At 44.0% G+C, this 23927-nt stretch overlaps 1 protein-coding gene and 1 pseudogene across 2 annotated transcripts in view; both read left to right on the top strand.

Annotated features, from left to right (window-relative positions):
- The window catches only part of SH3KBP1 (SH3 domain containing kinase binding protein 1), a 344251-nt gene that overhangs the window by 250272 nt on the left and 70052 nt on the right, over positions 1-23927 (top strand). Inside the window, exons 8-9 of the mRNA XM_082864220.1 lie at positions 3276-3370; positions 23579-23686. Of these exons, the coding sequence (XP_082720346.1) occupies positions 3276-3370; positions 23579-23686 (203 nt within the window). The remainder of the gene's footprint in view (positions 1-3275; positions 3371-23578; positions 23687-23927) is intronic.
- LOC309977976 (broad substrate specificity ATP-binding cassette transporter ABCG2-like) lies at positions 16422-18736 on the top strand (annotated as a pseudogene). The gene is made up of 2 exons: positions 16422-16446; positions 17042-18736. The product of its transcript is annotated as a broad substrate specificity ATP-binding cassette transporter ABCG2-like (transcript).

The following is a 23927-nucleotide window of genomic DNA, read 5'->3' as shown; positions in this document are numbered from 1 at the left end:
TGGGGGTTCCTTAAAACACTAAAAATAGAGTTACCGTATGATCTTGCAATCTCACTCTTGGGCATATATCAGAAGAAGACTCTTAATTCGAAAAGATACGTGTGCCCCAATGTTCATAGCAGCACTATTTACAATAGCCAAGACATGGAAGCAACCTAAATGTCCATCGACAGAGGAGTGGATAAAGAAGATGTGACACATACATACAAGGGTATATTACTCAGCCATAAAAGAAATGAAATAATGCCATTTGCAGCAACATGGATGGACCTGGAGATTGTCATATTAAGTGAAGTAAGTGAGACAAAGACAAATATCATATGATATCACTTATATGTGGAATCTAAAAAAATGGTACAAATGAACTTATTTACAAAACAGAAATAGACTCACAGACATAGAAAACAAACTTACGGTTCTGAAAGGGGATGGTGGGGGTGGGGGAGATAAATTGGGAGTTTGGGATTAACATATACACCCTACTACATATAACATAGATAACCAACAAGGGCCTACTGTATAGCACAGGGAACTATGTTCAATATCTTGTAATAACCTATATGGGAAAAGAATCTGAAAAAGAATGGGTGTGTGTGTGTGTGTGTGTGTGTGTGTATGTGTGTGTGTGTGTGTGTGTACCTGAATCACTTTGCTGTCTACCTGAAACTACCACAACATTGTAAATTAACTATACTTCAATTTTTTAAATGATTATAAAAAATATTATTTGCCTAGATGTACTTGACTCATCCCTAGGGCTGTGGGAGTGTTCCCTATTCCTGAGTATAATGCCTGAGCAAATTAGGATTCTATGAACTGGGAGGGGAATGGGGAATGGTGGCCGGGAAGTTAACCAACAATGTCTACCACACTTAATTGACTTTTTTTTTAAACATCTTTATTGGAGTATAATTTTGCTTTACAATGGTGTGTTAGTTTCTGCTTCATAACAAAATGAATCAGTTATACATATACATATGTCCCCATATCTCTTCCCTCTTGCATCTCCCTCCCTCCCACCCTCCCTATCCCACCCCTCTAGGTGGTCACAAAGCACCGAGCTGATCTCCCTGTGCTGTGCGGCTGCTTCCCACTAGCTATCGGTTTTACATTTGGTAGTGTATATATGTCCATGCCACTCTCTGACTTCGTCCCAGCTTACCCTTCCCCCTCCCCGTGTCCTCAAGTCCATTCTCTATGTAATTGACTTTTTTTGATGGAAAGGAATAAAAACATGACTTGTTCCTCTTCTTTGTTGGCCATGGATGTCTTATCTTCTGTGTAAAACGTTTCCATGATTTTGATCCAACAAATTATTCTTAAAGCCAGGACTCTGCAGGGCAGTTCTTCAATAATACTGTATTTATTTCAGTGTTGCTGTACGTTTTGAGGTTGGGTAGTCATATTTCACTAGCACAGTCAGTAGGAAAATTGGTAAGGAGCTGTCATTATCCAATTTAAAGATGCTTAACTTCTTCCCTCCCTTTAGAACATTTGGGCCAATTCAGAGTTTGGGAGGTTTGCTGTAACGAATTTAAGAGGGATGGAACTATGTGGGCTTAGGAATATATGGGCAGATTGGTATTGATGGGATTTAGAACTAGTGCCTCTTAGCATGAGTTAAGGAGCAAAAGGCATCAGCTTCCCAGAGTACCTAAGACAGAAGGTTTCCAGCACTAGGATAGGGGGTGTAACTGATATCTTCAAGCCATTGGACAGAAAGCAAAAGCATCTGTAAACAAAGTAAGTCCCTCTCTTTCCCTCTCCCCTTTCGTCTCCCCTCCCCTCCCTATTCTCTGTCATATCCCAACGCTAGACCACAGTGTGTCTGTATTATAGACTTTGTATTGCATTGATTTTATATATCACTCTCTTTGATTGATGTGACATTAACCATAATAAAAAGAATCCCACATTTTAGTGATAAAAATTATTCTAGGAACACTGTAATTGATACTTATGTATATAGCTCTAGGCTGTAATCTGTCTGCAGGAACGGCCTACTCGTTGGGCAATATTTAACGCCATTCAAAGCCATTAGGGTTGTTGACTTTGATGCAGACTAATAAATACCTGTCCAGGTAGATACTAATTCTCTTGAATTTTTCTTTCCACCTTCTGTCCTGTGTCATTAAACCTGTTCTCTAAGTCTTAGTTTCCCAAATACCTTACAAATGTTTTCAGTGTCTTCTAAACAGGTGCTTTTGTGTACATAGAGAAGGTTTTAATATCAGGTAGCCTTTCAAAAGCATATAATTCAGGGCATTTGAATGGATTTTGAGTGGCCTTAGTGTTTTTCTCTCTTTGGTGAAAGCTGGTGCATTTCCTTGCTGATGATGAACAGTCGTAGGTTCCTGAGTAGGCAGGTTCCCACGGAGAGACCATGGGACATATTTGAAAAGTTCGCCCCCCCTGACACGCGTACGAAGAGCATTTGGTCAGTATTTGTTGGCCATTTGTGGTTGACACATGTTCACATACAACTCCATTGACATCTGTCTCTTAAGATGGACTGTAATGGAGCCTTTCTCATTGTTTTGAGTGCCGTGTCAGCTTTGTAACATACAGATACGCTGGTTCTGATTCAGTGATGTGTGGAAGAAGACAGGGCAAAACTTAAGCTTTTTGCTCTTTGTAGATTATGTCTACTTATGCATTCACCTGAAGAATATATAAAATGGTATGTAAATGCCACGGAGCGGCTGGGCCCATGAGCCACAACTACGGAGCCTGCGCGTCTTGAGCCCGTGCTCCGCAACAAGAGAGGCCGCGATAGTGAGAGGCCCGTGCACCGCAATGAAGAGGGGCCCCCACTTGCCACAACTAGAGAAAGCCCTCACGCAGAAACGAAGACCCAACACAGCCAAAAATAAATATAAAAATAAATTAATTAATTTTTTAAAAAAAGACCTAAAGAAGAAATACATGGCAAATATCTTTTAAAAAAATGGTATGTAAAGTAAAGAGTATTCAAAAATACACATTTATTTTCTGAGACCAAGGAAACCTATTTTGCTGTTCTGCCTGAGAGAAGCAAAGCAGTCATTTGCTTTCATGATGTCATGTGATTTTTGAGGGAAAAATGAGAATAAATATGCATGAACCAAAAATGAGCAATCTTGGGTAGTTTTCCGAGGGTGACCCTTCTTTCTTTACGCAGTAGTTGTGTTCTTTCTGTTAAGCGTGCCTTTCTCTGAAGTTAATGTAACATCTCCTCCTGGGCCAGCTCATTAGATAAAGCATTTTAAGGGTTGTGTTTTCTTTTCTTCTTACAGCCAAGGATTACTGCAAAGTAATATTTCCATATGAGGCACAGAACGACGATGAATTGACAATCAAAGAAGGAGATATAGTCACTCTCATCAATAAGGTAAACAAAGGTTCCCTCCTGCCTTCTAAACTATGAACCGCTTTGAGGTGTTGACTGGATAGTACGCGCTTATATTTTAACCCTTGAAGCAGTTAATTTTCATGATCCTGCATTCCCAAGGAAGAATCTTACATCTTTCCTCTCAATCAGGCTAAGGCAAATGTAGCCAGGCGAATGAATGAACTTGGAACTCCAGTAGATTCCGTTTGCCTTGGAGCCAGCTGCAGATTTGCATGGCCCTGTCCCAGAGGGGCTAACCCGGAAGGCGGAAGGCGGCCTGCTTGGTCAGAGAGCCCGCCCTCCACAGCAGCCCTGGCTGCAAAGCTCTGTGCCATGAGGTATCCAAGGAGGGGCTTCCAAAAGGCGAGGTCGTACATCACAGGCAGAAAAGGCTTAAAGAATGTTTACTGCACAGATCAAAGACAGGTAGCATGCCTGAGAGAAACTTGCCCGTCTTGCTGGGGCTGAGAAGCTCGGATGATTTTATTATCACTACAGGCAGTGATTTTAGGCTACATCTGTATGAAGTGACGCAGCTTAACAGGGCCTGGACCATGTGCTGTGTATGCTTGCATGCAATGGTACTCACCAAGTGGGTGGTTGAAAGATCCATGGTTTAAGTAATTCCTGGAATATATGGCCTTTTCTCTGAAGTATAGGGTTTTTGTGATGGTTGACTACGACAAAAAGCTGAGCAGTCTTTAGGATGTATAAGGTGCTTTTAGTCTTGTATCCAGGTAAATGGCAAGCAATGTGGAATTCCCTTAGCACGGGCGTGACTGGAGGATCACGTGGCTGTCTGTGTTCATGTGGGGCTGGACAGCATTGACAGGGTGGAGGGTGCAGGGAAAGGGGAGAGAGAACAGGGGCTTAGGGTGGGAAGCAGGCCCTGGGTCCTGTTGTCTCTGGCCATTACTGAGAGGCAAGGGACCATGGTGTTGCCCATCCCCCATTCCCCGGCCCCGAGTGTGTCCATAAGTGATTGGTAGGATTTCCCTTTATGACCTTATAATCAAGGACAATTACCTTTAAGAAATGGCTATGGAGGTTGTGTGTTTTCAGAGCCTGAGCCATAGATGCCAGGGAATGCGTGACCCCAGAGGTTAAGGAGATTGCCAAAGGTCAGATTATTTTAGGGAGAAAGCTTGGCGCTCTCACCCTCTCCATCGAAAGTGGTGTGCTGGACAATGCTAGGGTGACTTTCTGGACTAGTACACTATTCCCTGCTTTGCTGATGGCCCCAGAACTCATCCATCTTCTCACCTGTAAAATATTCTCCCATGAACTTATTTCAGTACATCTCTGTAGGTGTTGAATGTGGCCGGAGGAAATCAGAGGAGGGGAAACGCTGCCCTTCTCGTGCTTTTCAGCTGAGGATGCAAAGTGGTTCTTTCTTTGCCACCCTTCCCCTTGTCCTGCGGGCGGGCCTCCTCCGGGATGCTTTCCTAGGCACGGTGCATTTCCTATTTTAAATCAGACCCTTAACCAAATACATGAAATGGCTGTGAAGCATGATAAAAATACTCTGATAACTGGCACAGAGACTTGGTTCTACTACCACAGGGGAAGGGGTAGAGCACTTTTCCCCGTGATGATATAGTGACCAGAGGATTAAACAGCTGCCACTCTTTGTCATGGGGGGGGCTCATTTTCCTGTTTTTGTTTGGGGGAGCACCCTCTTTTCAGTTGAAAACCGGATGTACAATAACATTTACTAAGGTTTGGGGGAAAGAAAAGCCCACCACGGATGGTCTCTTGTCTGAACACATGTATTTCTACCTTAACATCTTATATTCCAGTCCTTGTCATTTGATTATATACGATGAGAACACGTTCATTCTGATGATGTCATTCCTCCCTGCCAGGCTGACATCCAGGCCAATAAAAGGAATTGAAGTTTCTTGAAGAGCTTATTTAGGCAGAGAGGGACTCTCTCCCGGTCCTATCTACACAGTAGGGAGAAAGGAACGGGGCGGAGGTGGAAGGCTGCTTTCAGGAGTGTCCTGAGGGTTGCAGCTGATTTCCCCAGTTCCACAGCTGAATGTGTTTAGAAGCAGTCTGGACCTGTGAAGCAGCTTACAGATATCACAATTACACTTGCAAAGCGAGCGCTTGGCACCCTCCCTGTCCCCTTGGTCCCTTGTGCTGCTCAGGCCAGAGCGCCCGGGGGGCTCATCTTGGCACCTGCTCCTCCTGGTCTCACCCTGCCCCCACCCCCAAGCCCAGCAGCACCAGCCCCCGAGGATCCTGCCTTCCTGCCTCCCTGCCACTTCTGTCCCTGGCAGAGCCAGGCCCTGGTCTGCACCTCCAGGGCCTCATCCCTCCTCCTTTCTCCAGCACCTTCCACAGAGCATGCTCCACAGGAGAGCCCTGGGCTGACCAATGGAGGGCTGCTTTCCCCAGCTCCAGTTTCCACCTGCTGCATCCCTGTCGCCCTAGCCCCTGCCTTTTATCATCCCATAACAGCCTCTGCTCGTGTAACCTCTCTGTTCCAGCGAAGGGCTTTGGTAACTTTCTCTCCTTCATTGTAAGATTGGGCTAGATATCCGGCCACGTGGTCTGGCCACAGACCCTAAAGCCGACCTCACAGGGCAGCCGTGAGGATGTACTAAGATGCTGTGTATAAGTGCCTCTCGCAGGGAGGGGTCCATCACTGGTACCTGTAATCCTAGGAATTGTCAGTTCATCTCCGCTCTTTCTCTGACCTCAGAAATGGGAATGCAGGGGCTCTTGTGGCTGGGCCCAGTTTATAGCTGGGGCTGGAATGCTGTGATATCAAGTAGGTAACAGTGGTAAAAAATATATATACCTAAAATAGGTAAGAATTTGCAGTGGGTAAGAATTCACAATGGGTGAGATTTCAGCAAGAATTTGGAAAGAAAACATGCCATAAATATTTTGCCTGCTGAGGGTGGGAAGGATGGAATCTGAGTCTGTCAAACCCTGCTTTATAGAAAAGTCTTACTCTTGCTCTGAGTTTAGGTATCGCCCAGAAGTTCATTTAGATGACTGTGTGCTTTTCCTATTGCAGAGTGAATAGTTTCGCCACAATTTGTTTAATATGCACTTTGATATGCCTCTTTATTGTATTATGAGTTGAGATGAAATAGCTCTTCTCTAAATTTGATGGCTTTTGCTGTAGACGTTCTTGATTTACCCCCAAATTCTGGTGGTGGTTTCATTTTATAATCATTTAAGGTGGTTTCCCTTTGCCCTGCTTCTATGAGCTGTGGCAGGAGTCATAGGGCAGACGTTGCCCTCATTTTTAGCCCTAGATTGTCACTTCATATAGCTTTCTAGAAAATGAGTCATACACCTTTAGTGGGTGCCTATACGCCCTCCTCGGTTCCTGAAATAATGCACAAAGGCCCGAACTATTTGTGTGTGTCCCTGGAAACTAGGATGAAATGTGGCAACCCAAATGGTTTCTTTTTTAGTTTATTTATAAAATAGAATTCTTGTGGATTTGGGAACATGTCCACGGGTGCAGAACACACCTGTGTTTAGCTTTTATTTCCAGTCACTCAAAAATAGCTCCTTAAAAAAATAAAAATAGCTCCTTCGTCTGTGTTCCTGCCACCCCCATCCCTGCCTTCCTGATTTGTGCTCAGAGCGTGGCTGAAAGGGTTCAGAAGCCTCTGGGTCTCGTTTCCAACCTGAGAAGCTCCCTGGAGAAGGGGTCAGGCGAGGCTCTACTGTGAAGCATGCGCCTTGCCCTGACCACTGCCGCTTGGGGCAGAGCGAGCCCAGCTGTGCAGAGGGACGATGTCCCTGCCCTTGGCCAACAGCCTCCTGGCCTCAGAGCAATGGCCCTTTCCTCCCAGCCCCCGGTAACCTAGGAGGAAGGGCTTCTCACGTGACCACTCTGTAAACAAAGATCTTCGGGTATTTCTTATCAGAAGGCTCCCCTGAGTGGCTGTGTCTTTGACCGGTTACAAAGCAAACAGAAACCCCCTTTCTTCATGGTTATAAAGTCTATTTGACAACATCAAGGTAAACACAGAGAAAGGTAATGTTATTGACTGAAGTCACGGTGTGGTGGAGTCGGAAGGAAGGAGAAGGGGACAGCATTGATGTTCGGGGGAGAAAACCGATATATGCGCCTCTCAAGAAAGAGGGAACCCAGTGGAGTAGCTAAAGGTAGACGGTCACCACTACGAAAAAATACCAACTAGGAATTTCGCCTTTTCTTAGGGATGTATCTAACCAGGGACCCCAAATGTCTGAGCTAGACCTGCTGCTGTGAGGGCAGAGTTAGGACTGATTCTAACTCACCAACTTCCTCCAGCTCTCCCTCAACATGTTTTCCTCCCTCCTTTCCCAGACAGTGGTTGAGCATTTAACTTAATAGTAATAGCTCCGGGCTTCCCTGGTGGCGTAGTGGTTAAGAATCCGCCTGCCAGTGGAGGGGACACGGGTTCGAGCCCTGGTGCCGGAAGATCCCACATGCCGCGGAGCAACTAAGCCCATGCGCCACAACTACTGAGCCTGTGCTCTAGAGCCCGCAAGCCACAACTACTGAGCCCACGAGCCACAACTACTGAGCCCGCGCGCCTAGAGCCCGTGCTCTGCAACAAGAGAAGCTACTGCAATGAGAAGCCCGCGCACCACAACAAAGACCCAACGCAGCCAAAAATAAATAAATTAAATTAAATAAACTTTAAAAATATCTGAATCATGAACAAAAAATAGTAATAGCTCCTGCAGGACCAGAGCTTCCCAGCGCAGGGCCCTTCTGGGCCACTGGCAGCAAGAGTCTGGGACCCCTCAGCACCCCGCCTTTTCACGCATGCTCACAGCAGCCCTGGGAGCTAGGCGGGACCATGGTGTTCTGTCCAGATGGCAAAGGAGGAAGAGGCCCAGAGCGCAGAAGTGACTTTCCCAAGGGCCTCACAGTAATCAGTGGCCGAGCCAGGGCAGGGTCTCCTGACCCTGAACGTGGGAGCTGGCAGGGCGGGATTGCTCTGTTTCCTGTGGGGCTGTGGATGTTTGCGGTAGGTGCGGCTCAGTCACTCCCCGAGGTGACTCTTGTCTACTTATTGACTCACGCTCTGTTACCGGGTATATCTAGGGCAGGTGCCTGTGCAATTTTCTTTTTAAATTAATGACATTATCATTATTTTCTTAGGAAAACAGTATTACCACGCCATTCCCCCATCCATCTGTTTCCGACATTTTTGTGTCCATGTCTCTGACCTCGTAGGGTCAGGAGCATGCAGGACCTTCTGATTCCATTGTCACATCTACAGAAATGGATTGGTAGTGTAGAGGACATGACGAGCTCAGCTCAGGGCTAACGTTGCTTCTTTTTGGGCCTAAAGCCCTCCTCTCCCACTTCTTTCTTCCCATGCCCACAGGCTACTTTGCTTTCCTCTGTTCTTCCGGACCCAGGTTAGTTTTCTGCTTGCTGTCACCATTGAAAGAGGGGTGTGGGGAGAGGGAGAGAGGCGGGGGAGGGGGAGGGGGGAAAGGACAGAAAGAAAGAAAAGGCATCCCTAGCTCCTTCCTAAGTCATTCTGTGATGATATGTTCTTTTGTTTGTCCTAATGTTTATTTTCCCGTCCTGCCTCCCTCCCATTAATTTATTAATTGAAACATTTATTCATGAGAAAAATGTTTCCAGACTTCCTTGCTTCTCTCCCCACAGGAAAGTGGCTTTAGAAATCTCATGAAGGGTTCTCAGCTTGGTATAAGAGAGCCGATCAGCTATGTAGATTGCTGGCCTTGACCCTTTCTCTCTCAACTGCTGAAGCTTTTAGCAGAGCTAAAGTGTAGGATTAAATGTGGTTTCAGGGATGAGGAGTAAATTAGCAGGTGTCACCCTGAAAGTGATGACACACTGACAGAGCCATTAGAAGGACATGTTTTCTGAGTGAATGAAGAAGTTAAGTGTAGGTCTGGGATCATCTGGGTTTACACACATTTGAAAAATGTCAGCGTTCAGCAGATGAGTCATTTATGTCATAGGATGTATTTCTTGCAGTATAGCCTGTCTTGTTAGACTGCATATGTCCCTACTGGGGACAGCAGTCACAATATATCTCCTCCTCAGAGCATTAGAAATCCCAAGGAATACAGTTTGTTGCTGTTTTGTCTGCCTCTTTAAAGTAACCTGGACACCAGGACCGATGGGAAGATTCCTGGCACCAGAAACACATTTGATCAAAACTCTTTCTCCTGGGACTTCCCTGGTGGTCCAGTGGTTAAGACTCCACCTTCCAATGCAGGGGTTGTGGGTTCCATCCCTGGTCAGGGAGCTAAGATCCCACATGCCTTCGGGGCCAAAAAACCAAAACAGAAAACAGAAGCACTATTGTAACAAATTCAGTAAAGACTTTAAAAATGGTCCACATCAAAAAATCTTTTTAAAAAACACAAAAAACCCAAACTCTTCCTCCTGAGCGTGTTTACCATCACAGAGACACAGTTTTTAAATTAGATGAGGTTGGTGAAAGTAGGACTCGGCGGTGGGAGAGCACTTCGCTTTAGTTTACCAGTAGACAGTCAAAACAGTGCCACCCAGAAATTTTGATGATTGCAGATTTCTCATAGACAGATGAGTTCGCAGTTGACGCAGATTCTCAACTTCACATGCCTCCTCAAATTATATAAAACTGTCTAAAGGGACCCTGTGTTCGTTCAGCCTAATTGTAATCTCTCTCCCAAGTGCTGTGCTTTAGTGGCAGGACATTAGTAATCCTTGCTACAGCATCCTGGGATGTTTTTCTCCTGCAACACACAGAAAACTCTGCAGGTGTCTTAAGGATTTAGAGAAACACTTTCTGTTTTCTCTCTCCACTCTTTCTATTTCTATTACTCTGAGAGGGCTGTTGTGAGGATTAAGTGAGATGTTGTGGCTGAAAGTGCTTTAGAAATTAAAAATTACAGCTATTGCTGTGATAAGTTATGATCGGAAGAAGAAAAGACAAATGCCCATTGACTGGGAGTTCTCTCTTGGTATATTGAACTCTCCTGAAATTAAGGTCAGTAGTTTCCCTGAAATGCCCCTGTATTATTTATTTTAACTTTTCTTAGGATGAAAGTAATTTATTATATTCAGTAGTTGTGTAGCCCCTATCTTCTTAAAGTATCTCAAAGGTCTTACATTCACATTTGCATTTTATTAAAATATACTTTTCTGAGATGGCATGGGATGCACTTTTAAGTAATACTTTAAAATTAAGTAAGTAAGACTTAGAGAATGAGAACAAAACAGATAATACGAAGGAAAGTCAGAATCACCTGTGACTGCGTCACCGTCACATACCTCTCAATATTTGAGCTGTGTTCTCCCAGACTTTATACACACACAGAGACACACACACACAGTTACAGTTAAAAATAAAAATAAGGTCATATCATATACACTCTTCTGTTTACCCCCTTTGCCCCCAATATATCTTGCCTATCTTTGGCAGCACGGTTAAATGGTGCCTTAGCATCCCAATGTATGGAGTACCACGATCCTCTGTTATATTTGGCTTGTTTCTGGTTTTTCCCTATTTTACACCATGTTGCATGTAGTCATCACCTTGTTTGTAGATCTTCATGAACGTAATTATTTCTGCCACTTTCTGCTACTTGTGTAACCTTGGGCGGGCTGCTCAGTCTCTCTGTGCCTTAGTTTGTTTCCACATCTGTGAAATGGGGATGATAACAGTACCTACCTCCTGGTGTTGTAAAGATTGAGTGAGTTAAAGGAGGTAAAGCACTTGGAATGCCTGGCTCCTAGTAAGTTCTGTATAAATGTTAGCAGTTGTTATTATTTCCTGATGATCAATTGCTAAATGTATTGATGCCTCAGTGCCTTTTAAAGGCATTTAAGTGATGTTCTGAAAGATTGTGCCAATTTAGTCTCCCCCCAGGAGTCTATGAGAATGTTTCCCTATCCTTGTCATGCCCGGATATTATCATTCTTTCTAATCTCTGCTAATCTGATAGGCATTTGCATTTTTTTAAATGATTACTCAAGTTGAAAATGTTATGTGTCATTTTCCAATTGATTTTTATAAAAATACTTTATATTCATGACATTAACCTGTCATCTTTCACATTACAAATGTTTTTTCTCAGTTTATGACTCATAGAGCTATTTAAGAAAATATCATTAAAAGTAAATACCTTTTAGACTTAAAATTTCCCCATTTTATAGTTAACTACATGGTGCAGTAAAATTCATCCTTTTAAGAATAGTTTTACTTAAGGCTTTTATATTTTAGTCCTAGTTCGAAAGGGTAGCTGGCTATTAAATGCATTCCTTTTCTGCCTTCCTCAGGGCTTTCAGAGGTTCTATTTAAAGCTTCTGTCCTTACAGTATTTTCTTTATAGCGGCATTCGGAGAACCCCCGAGATTTGGCGTGGATAAGGATCCTCATATCCTAGACCAGGGCTTCACAAACTTTCTCTGGAAAGGGTCAGAGAGAAAATATTTTATATTTTAGGGGCTATGTAGTATCTATCTCAACTATACAAAAGCAGTCATAGGTGTAAATGAATGGGTGTGGCTGAGTTCCAATAAAGCTTTATTTATGGACACTTAAATTTGAATTTCCTGTAATTTTCATATTCTTTGAAATACTATTCTTTTGATTTTTAAAAACCATTTGAAAATGTAAAAACTGTTCTTAGCTTGAGGTCTGTACAAAAATAGGTAGCAGGCCAGATTTAACCCATGGGATGTAGTTTGCTAGCCCTTGAAATAGAACGTCTAGAAACAGACCCATGAAAATATAGGCAATTAATTTTCAACAGAGGTGCAAAGAAAATTTAAGAAAGAAAGGATAATCTTTTCAAGAAATGGTGCTGGTACAATTGAACATACCTAGACAAAAAAAAAAAAAAGCCCTAACCTAATCTAACACATTATGCAAAAATTAACTCAAAATGGACCACAGATCTGCATAGAGAACATAAGACATTAAAAAGTTATTTATGAAAACAGGGCTTCCCTGGTGGCGCAGTGGTTGAGAGTCTGCCTGCCGATACAGGGGACATGGGTTCGTGCCCCGGTCCGGGAAGATCCCACATGGCCACTGAGCCTGCGCATCCGGAGCCGGTGCTCCGCAACGGGAGAGGCCACAACAGTGAGAGGCCCACGTACCGCAAAAAAAAAAAAAAAAAAGTTATTATGAAAACATAGGAGAAGAGAGTTGTTATACAATCCATGAAAGAGAGAACTGCTGCAGTGGACTCTGGCAAAATTAAAAACTTTGCTCTGCAAAGATACTATTGAGAGAATGTTGTTTGTTGGTTGGTCTCTTTTTCTTACAAGGTCATCTGAGCCCCAGTGTTTAGTAAATAATTGCTTGATACGTAATTGCATGAATTTCAAGGACCTTGGTTTTCTTCTGAGTCTTCCTGGGAATATACTTTGTAAGACAAGACCATGAATCTCCCATAGCAGAGCCGTCCCCTGCACCCCACCTCTGTACCCCTGTGCCAGTTTCTCCCCAGGGTGGCGAACAAGTGCAGCCATATTCCACTAGTCAGGCCTGGACTTAGATGAGCTGCCTGAGAACTGAGATTTGACCTGGGAATTATATTTTTTCACTCACTGCACAGGCCTAGAAGCTAAATTTGCTGTGTATAGAGAAAAAGACTCCAAACAAATTTTCATGCCAAGGAATAAGCTTTCCTAAAAGAAAGACTTAAAAGAAATGTAGATTTGTCTCGTAAGAAAGGGAGATGGAAGGCAAGAATTCACCAATAGCTGCTGCAGCTGGCTTGGATGTTCTTGACCTTCATAATGATCATGGCTATGCCCTTCACTTTTTATTCCTTCCTGATGCTTATTTGGGAAATGAAGATTCCTCCGCCCTCACCCTAACAGCCTTCTTTGTATCTCTTAGAGGTGGTGCAGGAGCTAAGAACAGCTCTTAAAACATAATGAAAGATGCTTTATCAATGCTACTGTGTTTGTAATGAAGCAAAATGATTTTGTATTATATCTACTATCCTTTTAATGGAAGAAAGGCATGTATTTGGATGCAGAATCAATATATTTCCCTAAACATAAATGAAAATGAAATCTCAGCTGTAGGATGGACAGCCTTGAGAGGTAAATTATGCCATTAGCCATAAGCTTTGGATGAGCTGAAGGCGCCATTAGAAACAGCTTCTAATATTTAGCATTAAGTGGTCCTTGCAGTGTAAATGACGTAACAAGTAGAAAATGAGAAGTTTCTATGAAAACATATTGTTACATAATTTCATGTGCTTGATTATATTTAAATGGACAAAAAAGTGCAGAAGTGCCACCTTGATGATTTGCATTTGGTGTATGACTTGTCCACCTGCCCTAATGTCTCTGGTCATTCTTAAAGCCAGATTATAAGTACCCAGGAAAGGCCCTCCCTGCAAACATCTCCTTTTCACATGATTACTGATTTTTGAAGTAGAATTTAAGGGGGTAGAAAGGCTTTCATTCTACTATTAGAAAAAAAAAAGGCTAAAAGCATAAACATTTCCTAAGACTTAGGACTGTATAAGCTGCAAATGAAATAACGAAATCAGTAAGCAGTTCTTATATACACATTGTGACAAACCGTACGGCCATGTCCCACAACTCCAGGACATGCCCAGTGTGAATGATGACCCTGGAGTTGGGCCAATATGGCAGCATCTGTTGGGTGCTGTTCTCTGAAGAGGCTCCAGATAGAAACATCTTTTTCTAAGAGGGAAACAGTCTATGAGCCCGGAGGCCTTTGGGGCTTCCGCTCTGGGTTGTCTCCTATTAAAGTCCCCTCAGGCCTCCCTGATTCCTGTCTGCCTGCCTCTCAAGATGCCTGTGAAAGCTCTGTTCTCTTTCGGGGGACTGAGATTGGGTTTCAACTTTTTTCTCATTTCTTAGTGACATCTGGACTCAAACGTTACTTCTGTAGCATTTCCTAACCCCTGTGCTCTGAGTGGGTTCTAGGAGCATAGGACAGTGATCCCCTCAGCTCTCCTGGGTGGGTGGGAAGGGCCTTAGGTGGGTGGAAGAACCCCCACCGCCTCCCAGTTGATGATGTCCAACAACATCAGGCCTCCAGCAGCATGTCATCAAAATATTATCATTTTATAGGGGTGCCATTATCTGGAAAAGGTTGGGTGGCACTACCTTACTGCATTGTATTTAACTTTTCCATATAAAGATGTTTAACAGTAACTCTACTTTCCTTAGGGAACATTCCGCCTTCCTTGTTAGAGAAGAGTGTATATGACTAGCAAAGGAAACTCCAGGATAATTAAAATCCCTTGTATGTGTCTTCATTTCAGAAATTCTTTCTCTAGGACCTCTTTTGGGAATTAGACCTTGAAATAGCTCAGACTTTTAAAGATAGAGCTTAAAGTTCTATTCTATCGAGAATAAAATAAATTCACTCTAATTAAAGAAACAGTCTTTTAAGGTGAGAATATAACTTCTGGTTGCGGCCATGATGGAGTAAAGAGCATTAGATTTAACCTCCTGCCATAGACAACTTTAAAATTGGCCAAAATACATGAACCAGCTGTTATGAGGCATTGGACAATGCACAGCACAGGGATGTGATCCTTGAGAGAAGGGAAGCATAAAGTGAGTTCCCTGTCAACCCTGGCTTTTTGCCTGGGGGCACTTTCTACATTGCAGCACAGGGCACTGGAGCCTAAACAGAGAGCAGAAGACTCATTGGATTGAATCAACGGGGACTGTAACTCACGGCTGCCGAGGTGGATGGAATTTTCAGGGCAGAGAATTGCAGAGGAGCACGAGCTGTGCAAAGAAAGAGCTCCAAAAGTCTATCTATAAGGGTCCCTTGAGTCTTTGGCCAAGTACTAGGCTGTGCATCAGTAAGGCAAGGCTCCACAAGACCCGGCCGAAAATAAGTTGGGGGAGGAGGGTGTGTGGGTGGGCTGTGAGCTGAGTGGATATCCCAGAGGTCACCAGTGATAGGAGATGTTGGAGTTCTGGCCAAGCAGAATGGAAAAACTTTGTTGAACACACTTGGCATCCAGTTGACAACTCAGAAAAGTTGGCCATAGGAATAGCGCTACCCTAGACCCACCCTAAATGAAGCGCAAAACCAAGCCTTGACAGGTCAAGCTGACCTGCAAGTAACATGCCCACCGTAAGGAAACTCCACACTCTTGCAAGGAAAACAACAAAATTCAGTCCTTCAACAATGTAGCGTGCAGTGCACGGCTGTTGAGAACATGCAGTCACACGTTACCAGATGTACGAAGAAGCAGGAAACTGTGAGGTATGGTATGGGTAGCTTGTAAAAGGCATGTGGTCATTTCTGAATACAGTGTTCAGGCATCACGACATGCTTTAATCAATATTGACATAACTAAAAGGAAGCTTGATTACGGCTTTTTGTGTGTTACTCATCCAATTTTTTTGTTACCAGTTATACAATATGTAAAATGAAAAAGTCAGCAGTCAGTATAGCAAAGCCTGTAAGTTGTTGCCCAGTAAAAAGTCAGGATTTTTTTTACAAGTAGACAATCTCTTTGAGGTCATGACTTCCCAGTATCACAAAACAGTGAATGACTGCCTAAACCTCACCTATCCCAGATGTTGATATTTGGAATGTGACCTCTTCTTGAGTGGGCTTGTCCCTGGGACGGTCTCCTCGGCTTACCCTCATTAACCGTGGTCTGCCAGGCATTTGTTCTGACGCTGAGATAGACCGTGGTTCTCTTTTTCTCCTGTTACCTCATAAACTGTGATGTTGACGAGCCTGCTAGAGTAACTGCCTTATGGGATGCTGGAAATTCTGAGCAGAAATCCCAGCCATGCAGAATGATTGCATCTCTTCGGGAGGTGTTAACAAGCAGCGGTAGAACTGAGTGCTCATGGGCTTCGGCTTCCATGGAGCTTCCTCTCAACAGTCCCCCTGAAGCTCCATGCAGAAGGTGTTTATTAGTAAATATTAAACAGCACTTTTCGTACTGTTCGTGGGATGTTGAGGGTGTGAGACCCGCCTCGGGGCACTCAGAGGCTCACTTGACAGCCATACCGAGGTCAAATAACACTCACTTTCTCCTCTAGTGATATTTTCAGTCATCAGAGAAGGTCGCGAAAACAGCCATGCTGGATGATTTCTGGGAAATCGGTACTAGGGAGTGTGGGGACAGCTGACCACCAGGGGAAGTGACCAAGCAGAGTGCTTTTCTTTTTCAAGAGGACCAGGTGGTGAACCCATCATTTGGGGGTTTGCTATGGCGATTTCTGAGCTATACGTTCCTGTCCAAACTCGAACAGGGCACTTATGATGTCTTAGAAAATGTGACGTACCTTTTCAAGGTACTTTTTAAGTTGTTACCACAATTATGAACAAATATTCGGTACAGACCAACCGGTAAGCCTGATTGAATAGATGAAGCTTTCTTATATAGATAATCTAGACCTGCCTCTTCCTCGTTCAACTTGACGTCACTTCGGATGTTTGGAAATTGTGGGAAGTAGGTTAGTATTGTGGGGGCAGATTGGGCCATCCATCGATTCATCCATTCAGCCAACGTGTATTCATAATCAGTATTTTCCAGGCACTGTGCTAGGTATTTGGTGGATACAGAGATATAAATAAAAGATCCTTTGTTTTCAAGGAGCTTACCATTTTTGAGAACCTTTCTACTCAAAGTGTGGTCCAGTAGCATTGACATCACCTGGGAACCTGTTAGAACTGCTGAATCTCTGACCAGCCCCAGACCTAGTGAATCCGAATTGTCATTTTCACCTGATCTCCCGTGGTGTGTCTGCAGGAGAAAGAAACAGGACTAGTATTGCAATGGAGCTTATTAGTGATTCATCCATCTTGTTCCTGGATGAGCCCACAACTGGCTTAGATTCAAGCACAGCAAATGCTGTCCTTTTGCTTCTGAAGAGAATATCTAAATAAGGACGGACAATCATCTTCTCCATTCATCAGCCTCGTTATTCCATCTTCAAGTTCTTTGACAGCCTTACCTTGTTGGCCTCAGAAAGATTAATGTTCCACGGGCCTGCTCAGGAGGCCTTGGGTTACTTTCCATCCACTGGTTACCACTGTGAGCTCTATAATCCCCCTGCAGACTTCTTCCTGGACGTCATTAATGGAGACTCCTGTGCTGTGGTGTTAAACAGAGAAGACACAGATGGTGAAGCCAGGGAGACTGAAGAGCCTTCCAAGAAAGATACTCCGCTCATAGGAAAATTAACTGAGTTTTATGCCAACTCCTCCTTCTTCAAGGAGACAAAAGTTGAGTTAGATCAACTCTCAGGGGGTCAGAAGAAGGATATTTCAGTCTACAAGGAGATCACCTATGCCACCTCCTTCTGTCATCAGCTCAGATGGATTTCCAGGCGTTCATTCAAAAACTTACTGGGTGATCTCCAGGCTTCTATAGTTCAGATAATTGTAACAGTCATCCTGGGACTGGTTATAGGTGCCATTTTCTACGATCTAAAAAATGATCCTACAGGAATGCAGAACAGAGCCGGGGTGCGCTTCTTCCTGACCACCAACCAGTGTTTCAGCAGTGTGTCGGCCGTGGAGCTCCTGGTGGTCGAGAAGAAGCTCTTCATACATGAATATATCAGTGGATACTACAGAGTGTCATCTTACTTCTTTGGAAAACTGTTATCTGATTTACTCCCCATGAGGATGTTACCAAGTATTATATTTACTAGTATAACATACTCCCTGTTAGTATTGAAACCACAGGTGGAGGCCTTCTTCATCATGATGTTTACTGTGATGATGGTGGCTTATTCAGCCCGTTCAATGGCGCTGGCCATAGCAGCAAGTCAGAGCGTGGTATCCATAGCAATGCTTCTCATGACCATCTCTTTTGTGTTTATGATGATATTTTCAGGGCTGTTGGTAAATCTCAGAACCATTGTGCCTTGGCTCTCGTGGCTTCAGTACTTTAGCATTCCTCGATATGGCTTTGCGGCTTTGCAGCATAATGAATTTCTGGGACAAAACTTCTGCCCAGGACTCAGTGTAACAACAAACAGTACCTATAGCTATGCAATATGTACTGGCAAAGAATTTCTGGAAAACGAGGGCGTCACTTTCTCACCTTGGGGCCTGTGGAGGAATCACGTAGCCTTGGCACGCATGATTGTTACCTTCCTTACAGTTGCCTACCTGAAATTATTATTCCTTAAAAATTTTTCCTAAATTTCTCTTTAATTTACATGATTTACCCCACCTTAAAAAGGGAGCATCTTGATTTCAGTTAAAAAAAAAAAAAAAAAGCCAGAAGTGATTCTAAATGTGCAGCCAGCTTTGAGAAGCACTGGTCTAAGATGTTGCTTTGCACTCTTGACGAAATGGAGCCCCAAATGAGGTTGCAGCTGGGTTTGCAATTTACAAGGCAAGTGGCAAGTTTGTCTTTTCTAAAGATTTAAAGTGCCTAGACGAGCAGACACAGCAGAGCTCACAGGTGACTCCCTGCCGCCAGGTTGGATGACAGGGAGCGGCTCTCAGCTGACCCCCAGTGCGAGAGCTGTGTGCAGTGGTGGAGTGCTTCCACCACGTTCCCCAGGGCCCCTGTGGCAGGATGGAGCAGACTAAGGCCTGACACTGTGGTCTGGGTCGGGCTTCCCTCCTCAGACACACCCTGGGGGCTTCACATCCCTCCCCTGAGCCCTCCAAGTGTGTGAGCTGCTGCCAGGGGGTTTCACCGGAATATGGTGCTGAGTCGCATGACAGATGTATGTGTGCTTAATTAAGACACTTTCCTGGCCTCATTATCCCTCAGGGTCTCTGGGACCAGCCCCGAGAATCACAGTAATGGCGACAAACCAGCAGCAGTTGTGTTACTCTTTACACCTCAAACATCTCCTGTGTATCAAGGAACTGAGACCCAGAGTTTTTATCACTAGTGGACCACTTAAGTATCAGATGGCCCAAGTTCGCTCTCCTTCTCCTCTCTCTGAGATATCTTGGCTAACCCAAGATAGTGCAGAACATTGAGGCTGGAGTACAGCACACCTAAGGCTCTGTGTATTCATTCCTTAAAAGGAAAAACATTATTTGTATTTTACAAGGAAAAATATATTTTACGCTAATATCTGCCTGGCGATGAGGCATAGAGAAACCATTTTGAGGGCTTAATCATAGAAGAGTGAACATTCTATGTCAGAAATATAATTCTTTCCGTACTCTTTGACTCTTGATAAGGGCCGAGGTCTACTCTCCTCTGCTTACATGTGAATAGATCTTATTTCTAATCATCATTGTTCTGGAAACTTCCATCTACATGCTGATCTTTAACTCTTTCCCACTGCAAACTCCTGCCTCATTTAAAGGCCATCCCCTCACCTGCAAACGCTGCCCTTTCCTCATCCTTATTGGAATCTCAAAATCCACTAGGGTAGATCTTGGCATAACCATCGTGGGTTGTGCCTGTGGTATCATTATTAGTAGTGTCCCAGGTTTGGAAATAAGTTATATGGTCACCCTAAAATCTTCCAGTATTTTGCCAACACTGCGTCTCTCCTTAGTGGTCACCTACTGCCTCATTCTCCTGCCTTCACCCACCTCCTGCCATCCTCCTTGGGGACATTAACTCCATCCTGATGATGTTCTGGCCTCACAAATCATTGACTGTCCATTCTCCCCCCGCCCACCGTCACTCATGGTTGCCATCTTGCCTCACCCCTCACATCACTCTTCAGTAGAGGTTGGTTGGAATCTCCTGGGAGCCAAACATTGCCTTCACTCTAAGTGCCAGTTCTTGAATGTTCTCTTCTATGACCCCAGCTTCCCACTCTCCCTCTTCCCTTCCTTCACACTTGGTGATCCCCCCCTTGACCTTTCTCATTACCTTGATTCTTGCCCTCGTTCTCTCCTTTCAGGCTGCCTGGTTTCTCTTGGTCCCACTTGCTGTTAATCCAGCCTAGGACTCCTGCCGGTGTTTCGGTGCCATGTTGATTCATTGTGTCTGCCTCTCCCATTAGGCTCTGAGCTTGGGAGCCCCATAAGGACATGATGATTTTCTTTTTCCTCCTGAATTCCTCTCCTATCCTGCATGTTTTAGGTCCTCATTAAATAAATTGCATTTGCTGTTCTTTCACACTTCTCGAAGCAGAGCCCTCATACCAATAATTCTCTCTTCATCTCTGCCGCCAAAAGCCTAGTTCTTTTGTCTGGTTTGTTGAAGATGACTTATTTTCATTTCGCATTTTGCTGTCAGAATTCTTCCTGCTTCCCTTAAATTAGCTTCTATTGCTAGGGGAAAAGAAGTCTCAGTTCTCTAAATCTCTGTCCCACTCCAGGCATCTTGACCCTGTGGCCATTTTCTGTCCTGCAGCAGACTCCCTTTCACTTTTCTTAGTATTCTGTCACGCTGTCAGTTTTCTTTCTTCAACATACTTATCTCATCCGTGAGCTTTGTATTTGTTCTTATACCGGTCAGAACAGTTAGACATACTGTGTTCTATCTTCATGCTTTCCCTCTCTTACCTTGAATTACACAATGATTAGCACTGTTCATGTTTTCCTTAAAAAGCAGAACATAGATGAACCATTCGAGCTACTCACCACTGATGGGAGGTATAATAAATGTAATGTCACACGCACTGTTTTCCCCTGTAGGCGTGCGTAAGTTCTGAAGTTATTCTGCATATGCTTTTTTTGTTTTGTTTTGTTTATTAAAATTTTCTTTGCTGTTTTTCTCACATATGAAGCAGGAGGCTTCATTACAGTGGTTCTTGGGTTACTGATTGCGTAAGGCTAATGGGAAGCGTAGCCTTGAACCATTTAGAAAGTTTGAAAGAAAGCCTTCAAAAGAAATATAGCACTAAACAATATTTGAGTGCCTTTTATGGACATAATTCTGTATCAGATGATCTGAAATGAATGTGGAGAAAAGTCCACTCCTCACATAAACAAACCTTCACACATGAAAAGATTTAAGATTATTTGCAAAGCTGGTAGTGATTCTCTCCTCTTTGGTACTAGATCTCATGGTTGATACCTGTTATTAAAAAAAGGACCTTGTATGTTATGTGTGTGCAAGTGTGCGTGTGTGTGTTTCAGACAAATCTCTAAGCTCCCTGGAATTAGGGATCGTGTTCTTTTGCATGTTTAATGTTTGGTGCCTACAGAATGAATTTAAATATACTTTACATATAATAGTTGTTTGTTGAATGGGATATCGTGAAATGCAAATTAACACAGTTCTGAGTGTCAGAGAAAAGGTAAAGCTTCCATTATAGTCACTTTCCTAAAGATGAGTTTCAGGTTGGGCTTTGAAGATGAGAGGGACTTGTCCAGAAAAAGAAGAGGAAAAAAAATTATGCCAGGAATTTCCTCAGAAACAGAGGCTCTGGATTGAAAGACTTCATTTCCAAGGATTAGGAGTAAAGAAATTCCACCCCCTCCTCCTTCATAAGTTTTTCTGATATCGTTGATGCCGTAACAGTTTCTCAGGGGTGGAGGAACGTCGGAAGTCATCAGATTCTGCCACCACCACCCATGTTCATGAGTCCCTTCTTAGGGACTACCGCTAGATTGTTTAGGGCGTGGCGTGACGTGGGCAGGAACAGAATACTTGCCTGGGCTCCTCATTGGCACTTTCCAGGAAAGATAAGCATTCTTTCATATTGTAAGTCTCCTGAACCTTGGTTTCTTCTGAGTAGATCTGAACTTGATGCTGCAGGTGTCTTTGTCTTTTGGTGTTGGTGGCGACGAGAATTTATAGTGTGATTAAGGACTCAGGTCAGTCTATCCTTATAACAGATACCACTGGGGTAGAAGATGATGCTGAGCATTTACTTCTCACCTGAGGTGGCCCTGTGTTAACTTCCATGGAATCCTCACAGGCTGGGGTAGATGGAGGCTACCTTGTCCTGCAGTAATCCTAGTCTTGGGCTGTGGGAGATCACAGAGCTCAGGGTTAGAAAGAGTCTTCTTTGATTCCAGAAATATTTATTATATTGTGCATTGGGCTGGGGGTATAATGGTGAACAATCCAGATGCGTTTCTCTTTTTGCTGGAATGGATGCTCTAGCAGGGCACATAGTGAGTCACGTAAGCCAGGGCCTCCAGAGGCTTATCCCCAGGGCCTAGGCCAGCTGCACATCTGCCGCTTGAGGCCTCGTCACCCCTTCCCCAGCCCCACTGGTATTGTGGAGGGCCATGAGTGCGTCTCCGTGGGCCCTGAGCAGGAATTCCTCACTTTCCTGAGCATTTATTTTCAAAGTCCTCTGTGTTACTAGCATTTTTTGGAAAGCCTTCGCTCATTTCAGGCTTTAGCTGGAAATTGTTGACCACAGTCTGAGAATTGGGTTTTTACTCAAGGACCTGTACTTGACAGTGGTGTGTGTGCTGTACATACACTGGGAAGGAAGAAATGCCCAAGTGAGGAGGTTTACAGCAGGACAGATGGGTCTTGGATTGGGGTGGGAGAAGTGGAGTTGGACCCAGAGGACAAATGCGAGATATATTATCAGACTAGAGCAAATCAAACTTCCAAGCAGTTGGGGATGGGGAAAAATAGAGGTGGTTCTGTGGCATGAGGGTGAATGCCTGGGAGAGCCACGAGGCCATTAGGCTCAGCATGGAAGCTTGCAAAGGCTGAGCTCTCACTCTCTCCCTAGCACTTGGCACGGAGTAGGTGCTCAATAAACGTTTGACAAGTGAGTGAACAGAATAGGGATTATTCAAAGGGAAGCAGTTTTGATCTGGAAGAATGAAGAGATTGATTCATTCATTTAGTGAGCAAACAGTAAGTTCTGTAAGGTGGGGGGGAAGGGCTCTTCATGATGACAGCTGTGCCCCATCAGCACGGAAAGGAGAGGGTACATTAATGAGCTTGCATACACTGAGTTTTCTTGCGCTTGCCTGCCTGTCGCAAAGCCCTCCTTAATTTCGACAAGCTTTGTGACAGGCTAATCAGAGAGAACATTTGTGCGTGTGATGTTTTCTAACCCACGTTTTCAGTTAATGAAATAATTTTATTTCAGGAAAATTAAAATGAAGAAAATACATATCCTCCCATCCTTAAGGGAAAGACAGAAGATCTTATTGACCTTAAGGCATCTACAGGCAACACTGGGTTTTGAATCCCAGCGGACAGCTCTAGCGCACTTAAGCTTTTGTTCTCCCATCCGACTTTGGGGTTTGTGCTGGTTTAGTCTTAGTAACCGTTGATAGCAGCCTCAAGGAAAGCTCCTCGATCTCTCTAGAAAGGGTATCAGAGCTCCCTGTAGGGTGCTTACCCCATTTCTCACTCTGCTCTCCTGTTTCCTAGGACTGCATCGACGTAGGCTGGTGGGAAGGAGAGCTGAATGGCAGACGCGGAGTGTTCCCCGACAACTTCGTGAAGTTACTTCCTCCGGACTTTGAAAAGGAGGGGAATGTAAGTCTCTGTGGCTTGGATCTCAGTGCTCTGCCTGCTGTCAGAATTGTGGCTTCCATGACGGGGCTGGGGATGTGGGGTGGGGAAGTTTATTGTTGAAGAGCCCTGGCATTTTAGTTTCTTTGTTTTTTTTTTCTTAATCAATTTATTTTATTTTATTTATTTTTGGCTGCATTGAGTCTTTGTTGCTGCACGCGGGCTTTCTCTAGTTGCGGTGAGCGGGGGCTACTCTTCGTTGCGG

Source organism: Leucopleurus acutus, assembly GCF_964270905.1.
Source record: "Leucopleurus acutus genome assembly, chromosome: X".
Classification (NCBI taxonomy): Eukaryota; Metazoa; Chordata; class Mammalia; order Artiodactyla; family Delphinidae; genus Leucopleurus; species Leucopleurus acutus.
The sequence above is the reverse complement of the archived record's forward strand: the minus strand, read 5'-3'. Positions and strand labels throughout refer to the sequence as shown.